We start from the raw sequence: 26,790 nt of genomic DNA, 5'->3' as shown, positions 1-26,790 counted from the left end.
ACATTAATCAATGGCTCCCCACATACTTCCCCACCTACCAAATGCCCACATTTAATCCGAATAATAATATCAATCAAACAACTATCGAATACAATGAATTTGGCCTCTTTCCTTATACTGTCACTCTGCATCCCAGCTGGTTCGGCCTGTAACGTTGAGGACATGTCACTCACATGAAAGGTAGAATCTCTGATATCGTCTTCCGCTATGTTCAGTGATATTGATGGTGTTTCATTGTCGTCTACTTCATTCTCTTCCATTGCAACATCTGTTCCTTCTCCGGCGATGGGTGAATAAAACAATTTCTTCAACTTTCTCGCCGTCTTAGTTTTTGCGGGTGTGGATTCTGTGAATTGATCTCCGACTGCATCCGAACTACCAGGAGGACATTCACTATCAATGGCTGGTGGTGGTATAGCTCCGTTGTCAATCACTTCATATTCTTCCCATTGGCACGATGCTTCTCCAGTCTCAAGTCCCTGCCAAAAGGTTTGACAAGCAACATCTCTCGTTCGCTTCACTGTCTGTGTAGATCTAGTTCGTACACCCACTCGCAACTAGAGGACAGATTGGAAAAGGGTTGTTCAGTTTAAACACAACTTACAGTATTGAACTATTAACAGTGAAAAACAACATAATATAGTGACCAGGACACTAACCTTCTTTTGCTTTCTTTTCTTTGAAACTTTCTTGCCTCGAACTTCAACATCAGGACGCTGTTGCTCCGACTCGTGTGTGCATGTCTCCACTTCCTCTTGCGCTGCAACGACTATGTTTTCCTGATAAGCACATCCATCACACACTGACGCTCCATGGACTCCCTGAAACATAGAACTTTCATTAGTATGTATAATAATATCGAAAACACAAAATGTACTTGGGGACCAATACCCACGTACTTCTCAATAGCAAAACACGAATGAACGCTTTGTGTAGAACATTCAAACGACAATTATTCACGCATTGTTGATCTAGTTAGATGGAACTGTCAAGATCCATACCTCGGGCTCCTCATAGACTTCCATTGATGATATTATTGAAGATGATGCTTCAGTGACTCCCTGAAACACAGTAATTGCATTAGTATGGTTTTCTATTTTGATAAAAAGAACAGAAAGTTTGTGCAGGCGTGAACGGCTCATCTAAATAGACCTGCACAAATGATCAGTTGTCTAAAATAAATAATGGATATCTAAATATGATTCGATTTGCTCGATCGTTGGAAGTGTCACCACCCAGAAATCTGCATCAACTACTAGGGGTGATGTTCTTGTAGAAGAAGCTCCGTCATCTCCCTGAAACATAGTACTTGCGTTAATAAAGAAGGAAGTATAGCGGATGTAATCACGTCATATGATTTCGCTTCATCGAACTGTCAGTATCCATACCTCGAAATGCATAAGAACATCAAGGGACGATGTAACTGCGGTGCACACTTCTGCAAGCTGTTGCGCCGACCCGTAACTGCACGCTCCCCCTTCTTCTTGGACTAATGCTCCATCGACTCCCTGAAACATAGGACTTTCATTAGTAATGAACACAATATTGAAAAAAGAAGACACATAGGAGGGCGACGACAGAAGGACATATCAATGGCTAAAAACGAAAGAAACATTGTGTGTAACAATCACGCTACAAGAATGCAAGATCTGATGATCTCCATCGATGGAACTGTCCTGAAACGTACCTCGAGCATCTGAGTGACATCAACGGTAGTCGTCAATACGTTGGACTCCTCAGCATCTCCCTGAAAGACAGTACTTGAATTATTTTGGATAACAATAATTATAACTGAAAACAAAGACTAGAGGACGAGTACAAGGGTGTACCATTAGGTAAAATAATTACACGATAAATTAAAACTATTGATTTACATGCCTAAAACAAGTCAGTGGCAGAATAGCCAAGTAAGATTACCCGATAGGCGCTTGAAGTGGCTGATGACTGCAATAACGACACGGATGGAGAATCTTCCGCCTTCATATTGAGTGGATACATAAATGGGGAAATTATTGTTAGCTAATGCTACACACTACCGCAAGGCCGAGAGATAAATACGTAAACTTGACTCACCAGTGGAGGGATGTGGACGAATAGAGTGGGAATAGCGGTTGAGAGCAATTTTCGCCTCGCTCGCGGTGTGTTCTTCTTTATTAGCAATGATGTGGAGTACATGTCAGAGGTAAAGTGCCTGCTGCAGATGCGGTATCGATCACCCCTCTTGTCCGCAAAGACTTCTAGGACTCTACTTTCAAGCTCAGAGGGTGGATATCCGCAATATCGGACCCATTCTCTTATCTGATCTATTGTCTTAGGGAAAACATGCATTATAGTACCTTCAGATTTATTATGGGTCTTCGAAGGACAACCGCCAATGGAACAGGCAGGCATTGTGGAAAGTTCTGAAAAGTAAAGATCAACAATTCTCTATGAATACCAATGTGTTAAAAAATTAAATACATAAAAGGTTCAATGCAAGGTATGTTTTGGTTCTTGGAACTATACACGTTATTCACATGCGGATAAGTATTTGAATAACTTTAAAAAAATACAAAAATAATTTGACTAAACTCAGAACATGTGACTAGTTCCTTGCATGTACTGTCTTGAACGAAAAGAAATTGGACGCAAAATGAGTATGGTACATGGCCTTACCTTGACGAGCAAACAGTTAGATGCAGGGATCAGAGTAGTTTCTTGTCGTAGAACAGGGAGCAGTTCACAGGTTGCAAACTGATGAGTTTGCTCAAAGTGGTCACGGAAGTTCACAGAGACGAAGAGCAGACAACCAGCACCTTCACGGGTTGACTAGCAAAGCGCAAAGAAGTTCTCATTAGAAATATGAAGTGGGTTATAAAGAATTCGAAACAGGGGTGTGTTTGTGAATGAATGACGTGTATATGTCGTGGCATTATGCGGTTTGCAGGGGGGCGTCCCGCGTGAGGGGGGATGCTTGGCAGGAGACACGGGGTCTGGAGGTAGACATGGGAACAACAACCCATGCTCTATAGACCACTTTGAAGTGTACATGGTCTTTGGCACCTCTTGGCCTTTATCGCTCCCTGACAGCTCCACTTGCCAGCACAAGTACCCCGGTGCGAACTGCCTTTGATAGGGCGGGGGGTGGATTGGGGCGGTGGTCGTGCAGACAAGACACAGGAAGACTCGTGAATGGAGACACACTTATGTGGATTGCAGGGGGCCGTCCAGCGTGAGGGGAGATGCTTGGCAGGAGACACGGGGTCTGGCGGTAGACATGGGAACAACAACCCATGCTCTATAGACCACTTTGAAGTGTACATGGTCTTTGGCACCTCTTGGCCTTTATCGCTCCCTGACAGCTCCACTTGCCAGCGCAAGTACCCCGGTGCGAACTGCCTTTGATAGGGCGGGGGGTGGATTGGGGCGGTGGTCGTGCAGACAAGACACAGGAAGACTCGTGAATGGAGACACACTTATGTGGATTGCAGGGGGCCGTCCAGCGTGAGGGGAGATGCTTGGCAGGAGACACGGGGTCTGGCGGTAGACATGGGAACAACAACCCATGCTCTATAGACCACTTTGAAGTGTACATGGTCTTTGGCACCTCTTGGCCTTTATCGCTCCCTGACAGCTCCACTTGCCAGCGCAAGTACCCCGGTGCGAACTGCCTTTGATAGGGCGGGGGGTGGATTGGGGCGGTGGTCGTGCAGACAAGACTCGTTTGCCGTAGGGCCTCACCAAGGAGAGGCCATCTAACTGCATGTAAGAGGCAGGCTGCAGGATCTAGTACATGGAAGGCAGGGGGGTGAGTTTATAAATACCTCAGCCTCCCAGGAGAATATATGGGTGCAGTTCACCCTGGAGACCCTGAACAAAGTGGTGTGGTAAGTATTTTTGGGGGAGGAGGCAAGGCCGGGAGGCTTGATGCCAACCCGCAAAATAACATATGTATGTCTGCTGCATATGGGTTCAACGGTTATGTGGATTGAAGGTGGGCGGCCAGCGTGAGGGAGGATGCTGGCCGGAGACATGTGGTGTGACAAGACAAGGCACAGGAAGACTATTCAATGGAGACACACTAGATTCATTTAAAAAATCAAAACAACCATTGTTAAAATATATGTTGGGTTTTATTTTAGATCTTAATTTCAATTGAACATAAATAATAAACATTACACATGGTAAAGTTGCGGTTGCAGCACATCCCGGGAAAAGCCGCGGTATTGTCCACTGTCGCTGGGGAAATGTTGTCTAATGGCAAGTACCGCACAGGCAGGTATTACTCTCCGAACGCGGTGTCCGAGCCTCCCGTGAAGCCACCAAGTGAAGCAACGATAGGCCACCAGCCTGTACCACCTGTGAAAATGAAAGATGCAAACTGTATTAAAATGACAACTTTCTTATCACTGTCGATTCAGGTACAAAAATGTCATTCTGCTTTGAAAAAAATTCTATCTAGAAAATGCACAACATGGAACCAATTTACATGCATTCGAATGATATGTAGATGTAGTTTTATATGTGGGAGACGACCATGAAATAGTAGTGGCATCACTGACATCACAACCAGAGTATACTTACTCGTTACTCGGATTACGTGGACGAACAGTGCCGCAAAGTTCGTGCATAAGCACCATCATCATCCTCAACACTGTCCGTGAGAGGCAGGCTTCCCTGAACTCTGGCAGCTCGGTGATGCATTGCGGACTTGGCTCGCCTTCCGAAATGTAGGCCAAGCACCCGGAATTTTCACGGCAGCAGCAGTTCTCCTCCTCAGTTGGCATTAGCTCGCACCGATTGCACGTGCACCAGGTGGAGACGCCGTCCATGCGACATGGTCCAGGCTCTTCATCCGTTGACTGGTCCTCCCAACTGCCGTCCGAATCCCCATCGTTTTCGCGTGCTTGCCTTTCCAGTAGTTCTTCCTCGGTGTACTCGGGCTCGTACATATACGGCATTATTGTAGCCATTGTGTGGTAAAGAAAGTAAAATAATTTATAGCGGTGGTACTGGTATCTGTTCACACGGGCTACAATCAACAAAGGTAGCTGACCAGAGCACAGAAACGAGTCACAGAATACTCAAAGTAACACAGCGAGAGTAATGGAATCGAAAATCTGCTGCTGTGTGTTGTGAAACGGTGTGTTTATACTTATTGAGGAAAGAGGCGTCCTGCCGTTTCCATGGCGACACTTCATTAGCTGAGGCGCAGCGATTGTTGACACGAAACGTGCTTTGGCGTTGGGAAATGGGCGGTACGCGTCTGCTGATGTCAGCCTCGGGGGCGGGGGATTTGATTTAGTGCCGCAAAAGCAGGTGAGCCAGGGCGATGCGGCAAGTGATAGGATTATCATAAAATGGCGGCTGATTTCGAGTGCGTTAATGGACGAAAAGTCGGGTAAGGTCCATAGGAAAGTTTTCCACGATCTACCGAGTTATGCTTAAAAACACATGGCCAAACCGTAGGGACAATAAAAAAAAAGTCCCGGAACTCTCCTTTAAAAAACTCTACATAGAAGCTAATGCAATAGGGAAACCACTTCTTATTATCATAGCTGTATTTGCTGTGATTGGCTAATCTTGTAGACATACAAAGGGGACATTTCCCTACAAATAAATTGAGTTTATTGTGGTGCGCAAAATGTATTACTCCCTACTAAGCCACTAACATGACATAGACATGTAATTTAGAAATGTGATTGATGCATCTTTGGCGCTTCCAAAACCGTTTGTGAACACATACATAGATTGTGAACTCATGAATCAGAGATAGCGTTTCTTTAGGTTTTATTGTCATGGTACCCACATCCTGGGAGAGTCAGTTGCCCTCGGAACATTTCAACAGACTGTGAACTCTATTATTGGAGACAGTGGATACATTTATTGTTTACTGTGAGAGCGGGCATGTCTAAGAATCTAATAATTGATTAACTTGTCATTTTATACCTATGAGTTACGCCATCATCCCCAAAATGTGACTAAAGAGGCTACCATTTGCTGCTAAATTTCCGGTTATACACCGGATAATAAATGGTAAACAGGAGCACATTAGATGCCCATCTTATATCTTTTCACCGTTCTGTTATATCTAGCTTAACAACATCTATAGCCGGATTTATGTCATCAGACACACAGACTACACGACTCAGGGGACGAGACATACAGTAACCTCTTTGATTACCGCATCCCACGACTTGTACACAGTGAAGGTAAACTAATCTGAAAGTGACGGTAACATACGGGGGATGTCTACATCCTTCCCGTTTGTACAAAGCCTACACGAACGCGTCACTATGACGCGGACACTTTGTTGACATGTGTGACGTCATTCACGTTCTTTCGTGATGACATCACAACAATGACGCATATATCTACGGCCATCTTTACAACCGATGCTACAGCGCATGGCTGGATCGGCTCCTCTCCACACCGTCCTTTCGACCAGATACCAGTAAGTACTCTAATCCAGCTCCATCACATTATGTGATCTACTTTTAGGAGGCATGTCACCTCTATACTGACAGCCTATTTTATACACATTAAACACCATTGTATCTTGGCAGATTGCTCCCTTATTATCTCAAATTATATTTACACATGGCGTTTCCACTTCTAGGTTACGCTGATATGACGTTTTTCTCAGTGGTCCTTTGAAATCTAACTACAACCTACTTTTGATGGAAGGTCTGCCAACTACTTGGCATCTTGGACATTGAACAGTAAGTCCCCACTTTATCTTAAATAGTAGTAGGCCACATATACCCTTTACAATGCTTTTTGACACAGTATTTCATCTGTTCCTCTAGAGGAGATTCCTAAATCCTTCTTCAATCCATTACATTTTGGACCTACATTATTAAGCTATTCTCCACGATCCCTGCAAATGATGAAAACACGGTATGCTTGATAATATTTTTTAACATTTTTGATTGCTCTATTATGACTATAACTGATCGATGACATTGTTGATTAGGTTAGGCCTTAGGCACCAGTTGGAATATCATGGATCTAGTGACTAATAAGACCATTATATGACTAACATATGATCAATATATGGTATTAATAAACATTGGGGCATTGGAAGGATGCATAATACTTTCCACCATACTGACACAAATGAAAGCATATCTTATGATGAATCTATTGGGGTTGTTAACATTGAGATGTTTGAGGTTTGAACAAGACTCCTTCATAATGTTGATACAAATGAAAAGGTTTCTTGGTTACTATGAGACGATGAATGTAAGGGATTAGTTAATATTGAGGTGTTTGAAGGTTGAACAAGACCCTCCATAATGCTGAAACCAATTAATGTTATTTCTTGCGACTATGAGTTGTCCTGGAAATTGAATTCTGATATAATTGTATATATTTCCTTTGTATTTATAGAAAATTGTTGATCGTTGCATGAATTATTGCAGCCCCTGATGAAGAGAATTGATCTCGAAACGTGTTGGGCACATCCACATGAAAAATAAATCCTCTTTAAGAACGTATTTACTCTGAAGTTGTACCTAAATTATTTGGTTAAAGGCCTTTTCTAAAAAACATATACCTGTATTGAATGCAACCTTATTTATACTGAATTTCTCTTATGAGATATAAATCCAGTGAACTTTGTTTTTGCCATAAATAGTGTGCAGGGGACGGCAGTTCCCAAAGTGGGAACTTACTTTCTCTTCGTTTGTATGTGCAGCCCATGTGCCAGGGCTGCTAACTTTCTCCCCTGCACCTTGAACCATCCTAAATACAACTCTCTTTGTAACAAAGAGAGTTTAACAATTCTGTCTACACAAACTAACGTGACACAGATAGCTCAGTGTGCTAGGTGTTTCACTCTCCATTTTTGTTATTAAGTTAACAAGAACCAACATTGCCAAAGCCAAGAGAGGTCAATTAAGAAACAAAGTGTTTGTAAATCCTATTGATGGAGTATAGAAGAAGCTATAAGGAGAACTGGCCTAAACCCACATTGCCAAAGAAACGAAAGAGTGAGAGAAAACCATTATCAGCATTTGGTTTGTGCAGGAGTGGGGAAACAAGAGTGGCAGGAAAGCTGCCCTTATGACAGAAGATATTCAGGAGGAGTGGATCATAACCTGAATTGCGTGTGGCAATTGCAAGTGTATAGCAAACGGCATCAATTTGTTGCTTGTCTTCCCAAAAGAAGTAGTAAAACAAGATGTAGCAGAAAAGCAAGACATTGCTAAAGTGTTTGAAGCAATCCTTTACCACAGACATACATGAAGCAGTTAGTAGTTTTATTAGTCCTGGCAGCTCTTCCTCATCTCTTGTAGATTGGTATAAGTGCAGTGGGGAGGAATTGTGGGAGTTGTAGTTGTCAGTATTCCAACTTGGAATCGGGGTAGGTATAAGCAGCAGATACCGCGTCTCACAATGAGGTGTTTCTCCACCAGAGTACGGCATCCCTAGGGACTGGGTTGTGAAACACCCTCTGGTTTTTCCACACAATATACCAAAGGTAATGAGGAATAACTATTTCCTGGAGTGTTTAGAGAGGCAATAGCTAACCTCAAAGGATATAGCCATAAAACCGAGCTTAAAGCTGCAATGTCACATGCATTGAGGCATATACCGATTGTGTTTAGGCGAAACGTAACTGATTGAAAAGAGAAGGTATAATTGAGGAGTTAGATGCTTCGGAGTTGGGTTTTCCCAATGTATTAGCTGGAAAACCTAATAATGGAACAAAGCGATTGTGGTGGCAAAGTATCCTTTACTAGTTATATCTGAGATGTTGATTTTAATAGGCAGTGGGGATACCTTTTCCACAATCGACTTATTAGCAATCATCAGATACGACTACACCAAGAATTAAGGAAGTATACCACATTTCTTACACCTTTTGGCATGTATCGTTATGCAAGGATGCCCTTTGGTTTGGCCTCAGCGGCTGCTGTATTTCAAAAGGTAATGACACATTTGTTTGGAGAGATAACAGGAGTGCAATTGTTTCAGGATGATATTTTGGTATGTGGACATGGTGAAAAAGAACACAATGAAAGGTTGTCAATGGCGTTCAAGAAATAGGAAGAGAAAGGACTGACAGTGGAACATAGTAAATGTGAGAATTTGGTAAACCGGAAGGTGGATTATTTAGGGCATATGTTCTAAAGGGGGATATAAACCAAGATTGAAAGCTATGGAAGCTATTAAAAACGCCTAAGTAAAAGTGTATCCCACCCTGTAAGGAAGAAGTCTAAAACAAAAATTTAAGTCATCACTCAATAATTACTCTATGGGTGATACTTGTTGTGCCTCAATTGATCCCAATCAGTTATTTGTGAGAGTCTTGGAATAAGTGAGCATACTGAGGAGGGAAGTAAATGTTTTTTGAAATCATGTCTTTTTTAATTTGCATGATTCAAAAAATATTTTCTAATTCAAAGTGAACATCATTACAAAAAATATTCAGAAATCTACACAGTGATAAACAAACTCAATCGTGATACATCATGACAGAAAAGCATTGATCAACATAAAAACAAGAATTAAAGTTTCTAAATATGGCATTGAAAATAAGTTAAAAGAAATTATTGGGGAAACATAAATTCAGTTCCCTACTCTTGCACCCAATCAGGGTGTTCTAAGAAAATCCCTGTGTCTCTCCTCACCAGTTATTCTATTATGGTGCGAGTACCAGGTTTGATAAAGGATAACAAATGTCCTGAGGCTTGAATGCAGCCTGTAACTGGGTCTTTGAAGTTAAAGAATAGAACGCACCTTATCCCAATAACAAGGAGGAGTTGCACTCTTTCCTAGGTCTGGCAGAGTATTACAATAAGTTTATTGAAGGGTTTGCAGAGTTACTCAGCCATCGAGGGAATTTATGAAAGAAAATGTGAAGTTTTAATGGAAGGAGCATCATAAATGAGCGGTGTAGTAGGTTAAAAAGTGCACAATTGGTGCACCTTTGTTAGGTGGTTTTGTACCGTGAAGGAAATCTGTAATTACTGTGGATGCGAGTTGTGAAGGTTTGGGTCTAGTGTTATCCCAGAAGGATGGAGATGGGAAAGAACTATAACTTTTGCATTTAGAGCGGTGGCGCACACCGAAACACGCTACTCGGTGATTGAGAGGGAGTTTTTGCCATGCTGTTGGGGCGCAGAGCATTTTAGGTATTCTGCTTGGGGAGGGAAGTTTGTGATGAGAACGGATCATAAACCTTTAGTAGAAGTAACTGTGAAAGGCATGTCCAGAAGAACAACAAGAATTGCCAGATTAGGGCTGAGACTGATGGCATAGGGCTAAGACTGATGGAATACAATTGTGAGGTAGAGTACCTATCAGGAAAAAGAATTGTGTAGCATATTTATTATCCAGGACGCCGAGAGGAGATACAGGAAAGAGTAATGTTCCTGAAGAAGAGTTTGAGGAACAGGTATGTGGTATTGTAGATGCGTTGAGTAAAGATGAGTGGAAAGAATGTATTATAGTGGCAAATTGTTTGACAAGGTAAAAGAATGGAGTGTAACGGGATGGCCAGAAAAAGAGAATATTGAGGAGAAGTGCAATGGATATTTTGTTTAGGTAGGAGTTGTCCATTGAAGGTGATTGGATTTTCAGAGGTTCTAGAGCCAGGGTCGCAAATCCATCGATCGCAAACCGCTGGTAGCTCGGCTGAAACTTCCCAGTGGCTCGCTGACCTCAGACACCAAAATGAACACTTTTTTTTTTTTTTTTTGCTCTCTCAGGTCATTGGACCTCTTCCCATGTCCCCTTTGTAAGGAAGGCATGGTGTCAAACTGTAAGACAGACACAAGTGATCACAGTTCAAGTGTGTTTATTGAACTTCAGTTGGGTTTGAAAAACGCCCATCTAATACTAAATCTAAAGATGGGAGCAAGCTACGATCTTCAAATAGTAAAGCAGTCCTAGTCGAGTATAAAAGGGCCTATACTAATAAACCCTTTGCCAGTCCTTACTTCTAAATACAAATAGTGTGGGAAACAATGTTATGAAAAAGAAAAGTGTTCAAGAAATGACATTTCAGGATATTAAAGCCATTGGCTTCCCTTTTGCACGTTTTGAGCACAGCATAAGGAGGCACACTTGAGTTTAGCACACTGTCTGGCTTCTCTCTGCCACAAGGATGCAGTTCAAAACCTCAACATCAGGGCCTTCTGTGCCAAAGTCTCTTTGCCTTTCAAAGTCTCTTATTGCAGAGGGCCTGATGCAACACGACAAACATTAAAGTTCCTTTCTTCTTAGGATTTCACATATACAACTTCTCTGGTGATTTACTGTTCACCCCGGGTCCCCCTCTGCCGGGCTCAGACCCACTTTAACACAAAACCTTCAATTGGTCTCCCTCCGCCGGGCTCGGACAAAATGTATCTACTTTTCCAAACTTTCTGTACTTCATCAAAATCGAAGAAAGGATTTTGCTCGAACCGTCACAGGACCACTTTGATCTACAATTACTTGTTTTCTTCTTGAGATAACCCTTTTATCAGTTTCATTTTTGCCACTTCTCATCTGGATACCTTACAGAGACCTTCGATTGAGCACCCATGCGGTGCCGGACCACTCTGTCAAAGGTATTGTATTTTGCTTTTAAAGTATAATCACTCATCAGCAGTTCAACTTTACTTGCGTCTCTTATCATACGCGTTTTAACAATGTTCATTCCAGCACTTGCCATACAATGCTGCTGTCTCAAAACTGCTGTTTCCTCGTGTGCTTTACCTCGCTCAGTGTGCTCTCGTGCTCGTGCTCCACCTTTTATCCGTGTGGGAAAGCTTGATGGAAGACAGGTGTGTTTGATGGTCAGTAATTGCCTGACCTCGCCTGACCATTGTATTGGGACACATCAGCAGGTAAACTGCGCTAGTGTTAGTCTGTTTTCTCTCATAGCGAGCTGCCTGTGTGATGGTAAAAAGGGGGGTGTGGGGTAGAGTTCCTAAATATCCTACCGGGTAGGATGGGGTAAAGGTGTTACAGGTAAGGGGATACTGCATCTCACCATCCGGCGTCCCACTCCCCGAAGACCCCTCACCTAAGTGATCCTCCTGCACTGGTCCAGGAACTGGATCCAAAAAGCAATGGCTGTGTCCTGGCCACCTGGATGACAAATCCCTGGGGACTAGTGGGTGAGACACCTTCTGGTTTCTTACACCACCTTCCACCTTTTCCTACAAAGCAGAAGCCACAGGTGGTAAGAGGGGCTGCAACGCATCGGCAGCTTGTAAACATTTAGTAATTTACATGTTTTTGTGCTTTAACACACACTGCTAACAAAAGTTGACAAAATGGCATGGGCAGAATGCCAGCACCAATGTGCACTTGTGCAGCAATACCAATAATATATTAATTTAAGAACTGATATAGTACAGTTTTTGAAGGTATTTAATGCAAAGTGTCATAGAAACTGCACCTTTTATAATTGTATAAGGATATTTAGTGCTAAGCACAGACTGGGACACATTTCATAGATTTCTTCTTACTTTTGCACCAAAGACAGGCAATGTAACACTATTGCTTGCACTGCCCAACATGTGCAAAATGTCATCATTGCAATGGTCATTGGGTGAAAATGTAAAGGTTGAACTGGTTGGTTTCTGCAAATGTAATTTAAACCATCTTTGCAACACAGCAAATTTGCCCAGCTACAATACAGTTAATGTAACCTGGCCCACTGAGAGCTGCATTACTGAAACATTTGGGTGTTATCACGTGTGAATCGAGGCTGATAAAATGTGCTGGAGGCTAGCGTCCTCCATGACAGTCCAAACTCTTCACACAGACTGTGACCTATTCTCCTTACAAGATCTGCTATTTGTCATAAGCTATGTCTAAGCACATCACAACATCTATATATGTGCGCCATCTCACTCACACTATCCGCCCTTTTGCTCATCACATTGGACCTCATTGCAAGTGTGGTGGTGTTGGTAAAAACAGCAATAATGGCGTGGTTTGTTACCGCCAAATCACTGCACCGATGTAGCACAATTTTGGTGGTAAGGTGGAATTACCGCTGACGGAATTACTGCAGCAGTAATTCTGCTAAAATCCCCATGGAGTCCTATGGACTCTGAAAATGGGGATTAACGCTGTCCTGCCACCACTTGTAATCACGCTGTAAATCTGCAGTACCAAGTGGTGGTAGCGGTAATCGGGTTTGATGGTTGATTTGGTGCATTTATCACAGAATTATCGCCAACTCTTAATGAGACCTTTGTCTGCTGTTCTACCTGTACCTCCATACTGTCTGTCTATGTGAAAGAAGCTCCTCCTGCTGTATTGTTTCTCAAGCTAGCCACACTGTCTATCCACGAGGGCCGAGGTATCCCTTGCGTTACACATGCTGGATAGCCTGAAGGCCCACATGTCACACGAAGGGAGAACATTCACAAACCAAAGGAAAACATGGTAATGAAGAGGCATGGGCAAAGATGGAGACAATGTAGGGCATACATGTCACTAGAAAGCATCGCATATAGCTTAGCTGGTTCTCTTTCTCTTTCTCTTTTCCCATTTCTCGCTTCCTTTTTATTCCTCTACTTCTACCGCGCTTGGTGTCTCAGTTCTTTGCCGCTTATTGTGCCGCGCGGCTCAGTTTCACTAGAACTCCTCTTCTCCTTGGAAGTTGTTATTTTGGGTTCAGCTAACATATCCCTGGCAGCGGTCTTTCCGGACCTCCTCTACAGGTTCGTTGTGCTTCTCTGGGTACTTACTTTGTGGCTTCCCTGTTCTGGTACTATTCTGGTCCTTCTCTCGCGGGTTGACTAGGCTACCTGTTGGTGGTCTGCCTGGATATTAGGTCTCTCTCCTTGGTCACTGTCCCTCTCTGGCAGCTTCTGTTCTTGGCAGATCATTCTTTACTTGTTCTTACCTTACTCCGTCTGGTCTCTTCCGTCCCTCAGCTTCTGCATTCTGGACGTTCTCTGTACATCCTCCACAAATTGGAATATCAAGGACACCATCTCTAGTGGACATACTTACTTCCGAACACCATCCAGGTTTTTTTTATGCCATTAGCTTTTTCCCCATACTGGGCTCTGCAGGGGAAATGTCATTCTTGTTGCCTACTGTTCCTCAGTGCAACGACAGTGGCGAGTTCCCGGAACAGACCCTACCTCTTCAAAAAGAAGGGAACGCCTGACGACACCACGCAGAGCCTTCTGGATTGGACCTCTCTTCCAGAGACAGCGACTCTGAGGCACAGGGAGACCTTTGTCGCTTGACACACGGCTCCCTTCTCTCGCTCACCCCGGCTCCTTGGAGACACGGCTCCCTCGCCACACCGTGACACTCTACTTTACTTTGCCTTTCTCCAGCCTCTCGGTGTTCTGTTCTCCTCTGATTTCTCACGGGCTGTGCTGGCCTTCCTGCTCCTCTCCCACTCCACTCTTGAGATTCACCAGTATTGTACAGTTCCCAGTGGTACTCCTTTTAACTTGCATCACAAATACTCTTCTTCACTTCAGCACTTACATCACACAGCCTTTGACTCTGGGCTCTTCTTGTCTCTTTCCCAGGTTGGGCGAGTCGTTCTAGGCACAGTTGTCGGACCATACAATCCACCTATCACAGGTCACGCAACCAGTAACCTTCGACACTTTGTGATGCTCTTAATCCTTCTTGAGTAACACTGGTTTTCCACCTAGCACCAGTGTCAACACTTGACATTTGCTATGATTCCTTTCTGCTAACTGTGGGGCTTGATCATCACTTACACAAGACAGCCCTTTGGCTTTGCCACAACTTGCATTTCACCATTTGTATATTGCCAGTCTTTTGGCTTTGCCACAACTTGCATTCAACTTGCCCCTCTGGGAGTTCGAGAATTTGTTTCTCATCACAATTGCATTTCACTCTGTTCAAAAGAAATGTTCATACCAACTTTCACTTTTCTTTGATGTTTCTTAATGTTTACAACAAATTCACTTCTCTCAACATAGCATGTTACAAGTTTTCCACTTGTGCTACAAATTTCACAGGATTTTCATATCTTTTCTTCAGTTTGGTATTCAATAATGGCCGTTGTATTTTCCCCAACAGTCGGCATCTTTTCCATGCTTCATTATTCCTTCAAAATCACTTGGTAATTTATTCCCAATTCCTTTGGCTTTATTTGGGTTCCAAACCCTCTTGTTATGCGCTTCTTGCTTAAGCTTAAACTTTAAATGCATCCCATTCCCCCCAGAGCAACCCGGTATGAATATTCTCTATCTTGTACTCACAGGAGCTGCTCTGCTTCGTCGAGCGACCTCACACTCCTCTTCATTCCTCTCTCTCCTCCTAGATAGAAATTGGGAGGCACAGCGAGCAGCGCTCCCTTTCGGAGAATCTTCGGGCGGCGTCCTGCAGCAATCGGGAGTTCTCAGTGTCCCCCCAACCCAGCTCCAGATGGGAACACTTAACACCGGCCAGTGTTGGGGCTGTGTTCCTCTCGCGACTCATTCAGCTCGTGGCACCGTCCTCCCCTGGACACACACACCGTTCTCTCCACTGTCTGCTCCTCGCCACATGCTGGCCAACTTCTCTCCAGGCAGGTTCTCGCTCCTTTGCTGTGTGGGCCTGCTTTTAAGCACTTGTCGCCTGTCAATAGGCTGTAGGTGCAGGTAGTTTGTCTGACCCGCATAATAAGGACATGTATGATCCATCATGGGCATCTTCCTCGTCTCGGTTCTAAAGTGGTGAAACTGACTAGAAGTGTGCATTGATGCTAGTTGCCTCTTCCTCATCCCAGTTTTAAAGGGGCCCCTTTGGGGGGCTGCTTTATAGGGTGAACTCCTATTTGTTCATGTTCTGAGTTGACATATATTAGAGGAGTTGGGGATCCTTATAAGAGTTCTGAAAGTGTTCTACCTGGCTCATATAGAAAGACGCCATCCAGGTTGGTTTCTTTGTAGCCTTCCTGTACCAATGTGGTTTCCATTTGTCATGTTGACCGGAGGAGACCGGAGTCTGATAACCTAACCCCATAAAGGCTTCATGAATTGCAAGGTTCATCATGAAAAGGAAAGTTGAAATGCAACGTCTCGCCTACAGACGTCCTCTTCTGCACTCCCCAAGGTGATCCTCCTTTGCATATCCACCCCCAGGGTCGGAATCCAAAACTGTTGACCTTTCCCAGGTCACCTGAGAGGAGGAAATTGGGAAGAAGGAAGTGAGAACCCCCTCCGATTCCTCACAGGAAATTTGAAGCTGCGAGCATGCTCTCCTCTCTGTCCCCCATGACAAAGTATAATACTGTTTTATCCTGTTTTAGTATTTTATATTATGGATAAATTGATAGTTTTATGTAAATTGGATGATTCAGTATTTTTATTAAGCATTTGTACTAGTTTTGAATATTTATTTTTTACTCTATAACTTTATGGTTCTGTGCTGAATAAAGTATTGACTGGCATAGCCACTCTGGAGGCTGCCTGGATTCCTTTGTGGAAGCAGTGAGTAAACCAAGACTAGTCCTTTGCGCTGGTCAGCAAACATCAGCGGTCCATGTTCACATGGACATTTGCTATTCTTTAATGAAACCACTTCTACAACTGTATTACATGTTCAGTGAGAACCGGTGGTTGTATCCCTACAGTCTCCAGTTTTCACTCCTTGAATTCTTTGTTTTTTGGTGGGCACCTTCTTTTCTCCAGTAATTCCTTTTGGAAAGGGACTCATGGCAGACCTTACTTTGGAACTACCTGGACCTTTTGTGATGGCAACAGAGGTATTACTATTAGGGGTTCTAGTAAGTTCTCTCCAAATGGGATTAATAGAAAACCCTGTTTGACATTTATGATTATCTTTCTTATCCACTTGAAGGTGATCTCCTTGGCCTGTGAGTGGCCATAGACACAGAAGACTAGGAGTGTGCTGGCAAGACTTCGGGAACCACACCCTTGTACCTCATAGAGCAGGTGATGGTCTCTGGCCCTTTTGATCTACCCTGTCCCATCGTTTAGCCTAAGAGATGGTACTTTGTCACTGTAGAAAGCTCATTTACCTATTTAATAATGAATTAAAAGAAATCCTTGTTACCAGTTTGTGAAGAAAAAGGGTTCCTTGCTTGAGCAGACTATTTAGATAAAGGGGAACAAACAGTGTAGTACACAATTTATAAATGTTCCCTGGTATAATCAATTGTTGGGGGAGAGGAGGTCCATGTGCAACTCTGCAACCCAAGGCCTCTTCAGCGCTATCTGCGGTCTTGGAGTCCTTTCCATTGTTGTGGTGGTCATGCTAATTGTACGACTATACAAACAAGGAGACAGGTTATTTACCAACCCATTTCCCTCCTGGACAGCATCAGAAAGATATTTGCGAAAGCTGTCCTGTTTCATCTACAGTATTGTAGATCTGGAAGTTTATGATAAGTTTCAGAAAAATCTCACATTACTTCATTTTATTTTTACCAAACTAGCAAAACAGGTGAGTATCTGAAGATTACAAAACAGGTGCCACCAGCCCTACAAATGATCAGCATACCAGCCACTTTTACAAATAAGCCCCCAAAAAATAGAAAGAAAGGGTACTCGTATCAAAAAATTAGAAACAACTGACACAAAGAAGCCTCCCCTACGTCCAACCTTATAGCTGCTGGAGGGGCGTTTTCAGATGAGTGGTACCTTCAGAGCAGTGCCTCTGCAAGGAGCTCTAATATTACTACTTCCTAATCTAACTGGGGACGTTTTGGTAAAAATCTCCTTTAATTTGTATAAATTATCAAGTACCGATTGTAAATGGATACCTCCTTTTAGAGTTAAAATATATTTAACTCTCCTAAAAAGTACCCCAATGGGAAATGGAAATGACTTATTTTTTTTTATAGTCCTAAAAAATCTCTTTACTACCAACTTCAAACACCAGGATTAAAATACTCACACTTTGAAATGTTATCTGGCGTCTTGGATAGCGACAACCGAGCTTTGTTCATTATGTTTGCAATAACTTAAAACAATTGTAATTTTATGCTGGTGACATTATTTTTGTTTAGAGTTACTTATTTTAAGTAAGCTGAATTCTAATGTCTCATTTGTGATCTATAGCACTTTCTCTTTACTGCTTGTTCACTTTGAAATCCAAGAATGCATACGATAAAAGAATATTGGGGTGGGCAGCTATGCTTTATCACATCGAAATGCGCACATAATATTAAAAAAAAATCTTATTTTTTTAAATTTAGCATTTGGAAATTGCATTCTTCATGAAGTTTGATCAGCAGCCAGACCTTCAGACATGATGGGACTTTTTGCCAGGTCTCCATGTTTTTTGACAAAAATGTGCAGTGGTCAAATAATAAACCGAAACTTTCAAACAATTCTGAAAAGAAACTTTGGACATAAGGAAGCAAGGCTCCGATATCAAGATAAAAGAGACATCACGTTGTGTCCCAGGACAGCTACTGATGGTAAAATGAAATCCTATCGAGATCTTGCCCAGAGAGATATTGACAGGAGGGGCACATTTGCCACCAAGACCATTTGTAATATGTTTGCCAGTCGTAGACCTGCGTTGGTGGAATGTTATGGTCCTTTAAAGGCAAAATGGTGTGCTCCCTGTGTAACTAATTATGGCTCTACCTTGAAAGCCTCCCAAAGGTTCTACTCAATGTCTCCAACTATTGTCAAATTAGCAAAGGAAACTACGCCCACAGCAAAGAGGCCACCAAAGGCACCCAGGACCAAACAGCCATCAAGAGCTAACCTACCACAGCGGGCCGAAATGGAGGTAATGAGGTATTTATTTTCTTTTTCTTGGGTTGTAATGCAATAGTTTTGTTTCATTTTTGGTAATGCCTAAAATCCACTTTTTATGTTAGGGCTTGAGAACACCATGCCTTTCCCAGGTCTGAAAGTCCCAAAATGAGTACCTGTTTTAACTTGATGACTTTTCTTGTATATTGTCATGCCAAGTATGAGTCTGCAACTTCTGAAGGTGGCTGACTTTTTTAGTAATCCTCTTCTGCCTGTGTAGTGGCCATTATAGAAGCCTAGAAAATTCAATGCATTCTGCCCTCTTACCAGGTGACCCTGCTGGAATGCAACTCATAGATCTAAATCTGTTAAACTGTGTCCAAGGATACATAGATGACCCATCTTATCATAAGTAAATGAGATAAGCTTGCGACTATGTTTCTATATTTTAGAAAATTGTTGCCTGACAAGTAGGTACATGTGCTAGTATAAACAGGACTTGGATACGCACACCATGGTCAGAAAATGCACCTACCATTGCTTTTATTATTAACAATTAAATGAAACATTCTGGCTTCTAAAACCAAATTACTATGTTCCCCACAAAAAATAATTACTTTGTATATATGACTAAAGATTAACATTATGACCTTTAGGTTATCAGATTAGATACACAAGCTGATGCTGTCTAATGATTTTTTGGGGAGTTAAATTAATGGTTTCTGAAAATCAAAATGGTTCCTTTCACTTTCATTTAATTTATAAGATTTTGTACAGCTTGAATCAGAATATAACAGTATTTCAAAATCAGATAGAAGTCCAGTATTGTCTCCGATGGAACTGGGTTAAGTTTCTATGATGGATATTTGATGGTATACAAACGGGTCATAAGGATACTGGTCAGGAAGGGTATAGTTCAATGGGGTGAAACAAAAGTGGCCTTGTTTTATTGAACTAGATGCAAGGCAAGAGGCAGTTAGTGTCCTTTTGTTTATAGCAAGGGGAGATGGGTTGGGCATTGTCACAATTGGCCATGGTGAGTGATAGGCAATTGTGGAGTATTATATTCAAGTTGAGCACTTTGTGTGGTAAGTGGGGTGGTGAACCCTCTGATCTGTAGAGTTCATATGTTTCAGTCATACAGTTGAGGAGGAAATCTAGGGGTTTGTTTTGAGAGCAAGGTAGAATATGGCTAGGAGAGGAAAGACTAGTCCTTATTATCACCATAACTGTGGGTGAGGCACATCCAGATGGGATGTGGGTAAGCGGCAAGATCAGGTTTTCCCTCCAGCACTGCTGGCAGACTAGGGGCCTGGGGTGGGTGTATGAACCCATACAGCGATGCCTGGAATGACTGACACCTGGCATCGCTGCATAGGTATGGTAGAGGCCCTTTTATGGAAGGGGTGAATGCGCGGAGCACAGCTGTAGAACCACAGAGGTTCTACATTCAGGTGTGTGGAAGCGGAATACCATGCCAGCATTTTTTTGAAGCACTTCAGCATGACCACTTTGACTTTTATTTAACTATCACTTTTTCACTCTTTTCCCACAACATTCCGGTTTATGTAGTTTTGAGCACACAAAAGTTCAATTCACTTCACATAGGTTTCCCTTCATCTGGATCAAAACCTTTCAATGAATGAATTTTCTAGATGTCACCATCGAGATCACCAATGAGGGTCTGAAAACTCAGATCTACAGGAAACCAACAGATGTCAATAGTAGCCTGCACTTTGAAAGTTTTCACCCTAAACACCTAAAGGAAAACCTACCCTACAGCCAACTCCTCAGAGCTAAAAGAATGACTACAGAGGTAGACAAACTACATGAGGAATACTCCATCATGAAATCCAGATTTAAAGACAGATGCTTCCCAGGCAATCTGATTGACAAAGCCATACTCGGAACAGAACTACAGAACCGTCAGGACCTCCTGGACCCAAAAGCCAAAAATGAAAAAACAATTCTAATCCACTCATTGAAGTACTCTAGCCAAAGCTTTCAAATAAAGAGGATAATTAATAAAAACTGGGATATCATTAAAACAGACCCCCAACCGAACCGCCTCTTTCCAGAACCACCGATGCTGGCTTACAAAAGAGGCAGAAACTTTTGCAATAAATTGATTAAAGCTGAAAAACTTAAAACCAGGAATCAAAGTGTTTTAAAAAAAAACTAAAAATGGTACTTACCCATGCCTCAATTGCCAGCATTGCTCCAATGTGATAAAAGGTGATCACATTCGACTTGGTAACACTGGCAAGAAGATACCACTGAGACAATATGCCACCTCTGACTCTAAAAATGTGATTTATGCTTTATGCTGTCCTTGCGGAAAATATTATGTTGGGAAATCCACCAGAAAATCTAAGGAGAGATGGACAGAGCACAAGTCCAACATCCGAACGAAAAATAAAAAATCACCAATGTACAGACACTTTAGAGACCACAAGCACACAGTGGCACAAATGAGAATGGTAATACTTGAGGTTGTACACCCGCTCCCTAGAGGAGGTGACCTGCAGAAATTACTATCCCATAGCGAACTCTTCTGGATCCACTGCCTTGACTCACTCTTCCCCCTTGGTATGAACAAGGACTACTATCTGGGCCCTTTTTTATAAAGCACCCAATTTAGATTTTTTCAATGCTCTAATTGTTTCCAACCTGATGGTATGATCGGTTATGAACTGTGTTAACCTCCTCTGCTTTATGTTTTATCAAGTTTAGCTTTTATTTATCGGATATACCTGGGTTGGGTTTCCTCTTTTGTATGTATGCACATTGGCATTTATTAGACTGGACGTCCCTTTAGGAACAGGACAAAAAAAACATTATGACTGACTGTTTGTTAGGATGAAACAGTCATTTTTCTTTATTTTCCCGGTTACTATTTTTTTCGACCAATTGGTTCTATTTGTCTAAATTGACATGATTCATTTCACTAGACCCACTCAGACCGCCTAATTTTCTCTTCTGTTCCATAGTCCATTTTCTTGATTAGCACCTTGCCGCTTTAGCAGTGCACTACGTCATCCATTCATAAGTAACATTACACTTTATCTTGCCGCAAACGCGCGGTATTACTTAATTTCTGTTTACTTTATTTTCAGACGTCACCGCGCACTTACGTGTGTGGTGTCAGAACTATGATGTTTTTGTTTTCAACTTCGGAGGAATGCGCATGCAGCTCTGGGCAGCTGCGCATGCACCCTTACACTTCATCATACCTTCTTGGTATTTAAGAAGCACCGCCATGATGGTATCAACATCCTCCATTTCCGGGATGTACTCCATCGTGGTTCTTTCGCGTTAGATCTTTTTCCCTCAAAATGTAAGTATTTCAGACTAACTATATAGCTTCTCGGCTAATTCACTATAATTTATCTTATGTCTTTCTTCAAACTGAAACCATATTCGGGCTCTCACTTTTCTTTTAGTTGAGCGCCGGTGGGAGAAACCCTGTAGATGACATTTCTTTAACACCAAAAGATTTCGATGTAAGTTGTAACAGATCTTTTTATGTTATTTACTTCATACCATTTCACAATATTTTTTTGACTCTTGGTACCAATTCTTTTTTAACACAGTATTTGACCACTACTTGGACTGGTATCCCCAGAAATTATTTCCTTTTGGAATTTTGAACCATTTGCCTAAGCCTTGTCATTTACGCTTAGTGGTAAGTGAGATTCTTACCTTTTTATTCCTTTTTTTCCAAATTAAAGTGACTGACGTTGACTAATTCGACTCCTCCTAGACCACTGGTGGCATTTAGTGCTAATGATTACTTTAGAAAGGACTAATCTTTCATAGCAAGAACGCTTTTAAGTTCACAGATTTTTGTAAAAATTCTGCATAAGGGTGTTTTGATTAATAATGAGATTTTTCTATGTTTTCCTATGAATTGAGACTAAATAATGCTTGTTATTTTGGTAGCTACAACTACAAACTAAGATGTACTCTTTTCTATTTCTTTGAAATTTGAAGAATTGTTATTTTGCCCCTGAAGAAGAGTGTGAACTCAAAACGCATTGGGCTTTATTTTGCACAGTAAATTACTATGTATTTTTGATTTGAAAATTGAGAGATCGTATTTCTTCCAACTATGTCACAAATCGAATTGTTTATCACTAAAGAAACTATTTCAAACTTTTTATATGAATCCCTTACAATTTCATCAAATGCTTGATCTGATTATTCAGATATTAGATAGTGTGCAGGGGACGGGAGTTCCTAAAATATCTTTTAGGAACAACAACATTTTTTCCTTTCCTCAAAACCTTTCAATTCAGCATTATAAAGTTCATTCCATATATCTCAAGTCTCATTCTCTTACGTTGCCGCTTCTACGAGATAAAGACATTTCGCAGAGAATTTCTTTTGGGCAATCTCCCTTCGCCGGACCACTCCGTTACTCTGTATTTCTCGCAGCTCAGTTTAACAATTGCAGGCTTTGTCTTTCCCCTTATCGGCACACGCCAATCTTCATTCGCTGGACACACTGTTGCCATCACGATTCGTTCTCAACACAGACTGGTCTTTCAAAGCTTTCATCTACTCACCGGCTGTGTTGATTTCATTTGCTTTGCAGCTTTTAATCTCACTCAAGGTTGCTACCACAAATACTGCTTCGCCTCCCCAACTCTGTTGTTCACCTGGGAGGGTAGCTGTGTTCCTTGGCATATACAGCATGCTTTGTCTTTTCGTCTTTGGGGCCTTTCAGGTGCAAGTCTCAAGACACTTGGGAAGGGACGATCTGTCGCGGTGATACCCAAGGTTTCTTCACTCCTTGAGTCAGCCCCTTGGCCAGTCGCTTGTTTCCACCTCGCTCGCTGTCGCTCTGGAAGTACTGCTCCTTCTCGTGCCTCACCTTGCTCAGAGTATCTCCGTGCTCCACCTTTTAACCGTGTGGGGAGAGTTAATAGGTCTCAGGTGCATGCAATCTGTCATGCGCAGTAGGAAGGTCAGGCACACCGCCTTACAGAATACTCATACCCTCGGGTACTCCCTGACACATAACACAGCGAGAATCTCCAAGTCACAGTCAGCCCTTCACATGATCACGCTACCTGTGTTGCGAGGTAAGCGTCACCAACTTCCAGGCTCTGTCAGAGGGCGATATTATTTGTTCCCTCGTTTCCGGTGGCAACTGCCATGGAGATTGCGAGAGGGCTGGAGCAGGAGTAATTGACGACAACCACTTCCTGGTTCCGGGCCGAACTCTCAGTCACGTGCCCTGAGCTCCACTCACGTGATCAGGAGTCGGCAGGTATAAAAGCGGCACACTTTGAATCACTCGTCGCTTCACAGCTGTTTCGCGACACTGTTTGGCGTTTTCGATTCATGTTGGATTCATTTGGTTACAGATCTCAAGCGTACGGATTACGGATTGGTTTTTTCTTGTTCCTTGGATTTGGCGTTTGGTTTCTGTTTGGATTTACGGACCTTATGGACTTGGATTACCCTTATCTGCTTTGTCAAGTATTTTACATTCTCCAGAGTTCCTCGAACTGCTAGGTTACCACAGTTTTAAGAATACTTCCAAGAATCATCAGGTGGTAGCCAACGCTGAGTTCTTGCGCCTTGGCTTTGAAGGATTACCGACGCTTCCCTGCACCACAGTGTCATGCATGCTGGACGCTACGCTCGTAGAACAGCTAGACCGTTCTACTCCAAACGGAGGTTATTTGATACGTTACCGGGAAAACGACGTTTGCACTTTTCACGTCGCTAACTTCACGTGACTTTTGCTTCGTCACGTGAACTACGGTATTACGTATTTAAGCAGCGTAGAAACTTCACTCGCTGCTTCTGATCGCATCTATTGGCGTTGTGTAGCTGAACCTCTGATCTGCATCCTGGCATATTTCTACAGCTACCTTTGGGCCTTCAATAGCGTGCGTTCCGCCACACGCTGATTCCTGGAGCTATTCCTTCGCGTGATAATTCACACGCGCTCTCTGTCTTCAAGCGCGGCTGGCCAAGGCTGCGTAAATCCTGCCCGCGTGTAAAATCCACACGCGCTTTCTGTCTTCAAGTGCGGCTGGCCAAGGCTGCGGGAATCCTGCCCGCGTGTACATCCACACGCGCTTTCTGTCTTCATACGCGGCTGGCCCGGACTGCGTAAATCCTGCCCGCGTGTAAATTCACACGCGCACGCTGTCTCCAAACGCGGCTGTTCCGGACTGCGGGAACACCGCCCGCGTGTTATTCCACACGCGCTCTCTGCCTTCAAGCGCGGCTGGCCAAGGCTGCGTAAATCCTGCCCGCGTGTAAAATCCACACGCGCTTTCTGTCTTCAAGTGCGGCTGGCCAAGGCTGCGTGACTCCTGCCCGCGTGTAAAATCCACACGCGCTTTCTGTCTTCAAGCGCGGCTGGCCAAGGCTGCGTGTATCCTGCCCGCGTGTAAATCCACACGCGCACGTTGTCTTCACACGCGGCTGGCCCAGTCTGTGCGAATCCTGCCCGCGTGTAAAATCCACACGCGCACGTTGTCTTCAAACGTTATTTTCTTCGCGGCTGTTTATAACCGCGTGTACTTTGTTTTTCTAACTCCTGCATCTGTGGAATTAACAGAAGGATTGATCCCTATAGTGGGAAGGACGCTTTTCAAGGATTATTGGAAGGTGACATTGAACTGAACTTTTGGACGCTATCCTGTGGTGAATTCAACCCGTATCTAGCGTGAGCCTCGTTCCGTTCGGGATAAGTCTCCCTTACTAATTTTCCCTTCCTTGTCGTTTGTTCTTCATTCAAATCCATCAAGAGACTTCTGGATTATTCTACCCTAAACTAAAGGTCAGTGTGAACATTCCTGTCTTTATCTAATTCATCATACTCAGGTTGGAGCAGTTATTCATGATACTTTAATTTGTCCTAGGCTGGCTTTCTATACCTTACCCACGCCCTTTCCAGTGATCCATCGCTCTGCCTGTTCTATCAGCCAGAGGGTTGTATCATTTGGAAGGTCTTCAATTGACTTCACAACTATCAAATCGTGTGAACAGGGATCCGGAAGACCCTACCTCCTGTATCCTTTTGAGTATTGTATCCTTTTCAGTTAATACTTTGGTACATTCTGACACACAGTCTCAGAGTTCCTGGCAGTTAGAATATAACCCTTGGGTAAGCCCTATTTCAATAAGTTATATTGTTGACAGTACTGTGCTTGATTGTACTAATACCTAATTCATTCCACAGCTCTGGGGTCCTCGGCGGCGTCTGGTCCTGCGAAACAACAACCACCACCTGTGTCCTCAAGGCTCGCACGGGGAGTAGTTTTTCTTTCTCTCTGTGTGGAACTTGGGGACAGAGGCCCATATATTCTTCACGACGAGTCAAGTTACGACACAATCACCGTATTAGTGGGACATGTCCAATGTAATGTATGGGTGTTAGTTCTTTTGCTCTTAGCTTTCCTCTTCCTCGGCTCAGTGTTCATGTAGGCAAGGGATGGGAGAGTTGGGAGGTTAGTATATCCTATAAAATAGGATTGGGTAGGGCTAAAGGGGGATACTATACTGTGTCTCTCCATCAGGTGTCTCACCCCTCCCCCCCCCACCGAGCACTCTTCACCCAGGTGATCCTCCTGCACTGGTCCATCCCCAGGATGTGGATCCAAAGGCGATGGCTGTGTCCTGGCCACCTGAGCAAGAAACCCCTGGGGTTTTGATAGTGAGAGACCCTTTGTTCTGACATTCCTATTTGCAACACTATCCTTTCTTTATTTTCCTGTACACGTTTGTTATTAGAGAAGGAAGGTCAGGTTCGTTTTTTTTTTTAGTATAGGCCTTTTTATTTTGACTAGGAATGACAGGGGCTTTTTTTTATTTTGTTTCATGGTCTAAAATACTCAGATGCTAGGAATAGGGCCATTTAGGAATTAATCCAACCCTGCTGAATACCGAATAAAGGTTTTGAAAGTAGCATCTGTTGTCTTGCATGTTTACTATTGATACCATGCCTTCCTTACAGCACACACTAACTCAATTCCAGTTGGCGCCCATCCAAAGCTGCCCACCCTCATTTTAGCTAAGTTGTTTTACCCCTCCCGGCACCTCACAGCACAAATCAGGTGATTTATGGTGAATCCCTGCATTCTGATCTATCCTGATCGATTGAGGGTTCAACAGTTTAATG

At 43.0% G+C, this 26,790-nt stretch overlaps 1 protein-coding gene across 3 annotated transcripts in view; it reads left to right on the top strand.

The window, feature by feature from the left end:
• Nucleotides 1–26,790, top strand: part of RMND1 (required for meiotic nuclear division 1 homolog) — a 647,398-nt gene that overhangs the window by 20,950 nt on the left and 599,658 nt on the right. The window contains exon 2 of one of the 3 annotated variants that reach the window (XM_069628317.1): nucleotides 18,134–18,678. The exons of 1 other annotated variant lie outside the window; for it this stretch is intronic. In XM_069628317.1, the coding sequence (XP_069484418.1) occupies nucleotides 18,187–18,678 (492 nt within the window). In that variant the 5' untranslated portion in view covers nucleotides 18,134–18,186. The remainder of the gene's footprint in view (nucleotides 1–18,133; nucleotides 18,679–26,790) is intronic. One more of the 3 variants, XM_069628318.1, reaches the window with a different exon arrangement.

The sequence above is a fragment of the Ambystoma mexicanum genome, chromosome 12 (assembly GCF_040938575.1).
Source record: "Ambystoma mexicanum isolate Mex_15411 chromosome 12, UKY_AmexF1_1, whole genome shotgun sequence".
In the NCBI taxonomy this organism is placed as follows: Eukaryota; Metazoa; Chordata; class Amphibia; order Caudata; family Ambystomatidae; genus Ambystoma; species Ambystoma mexicanum.
The sequence above is the reverse complement of the archived record's forward strand: the minus strand, read 5'-3'. Positions and strand labels throughout refer to the sequence as shown.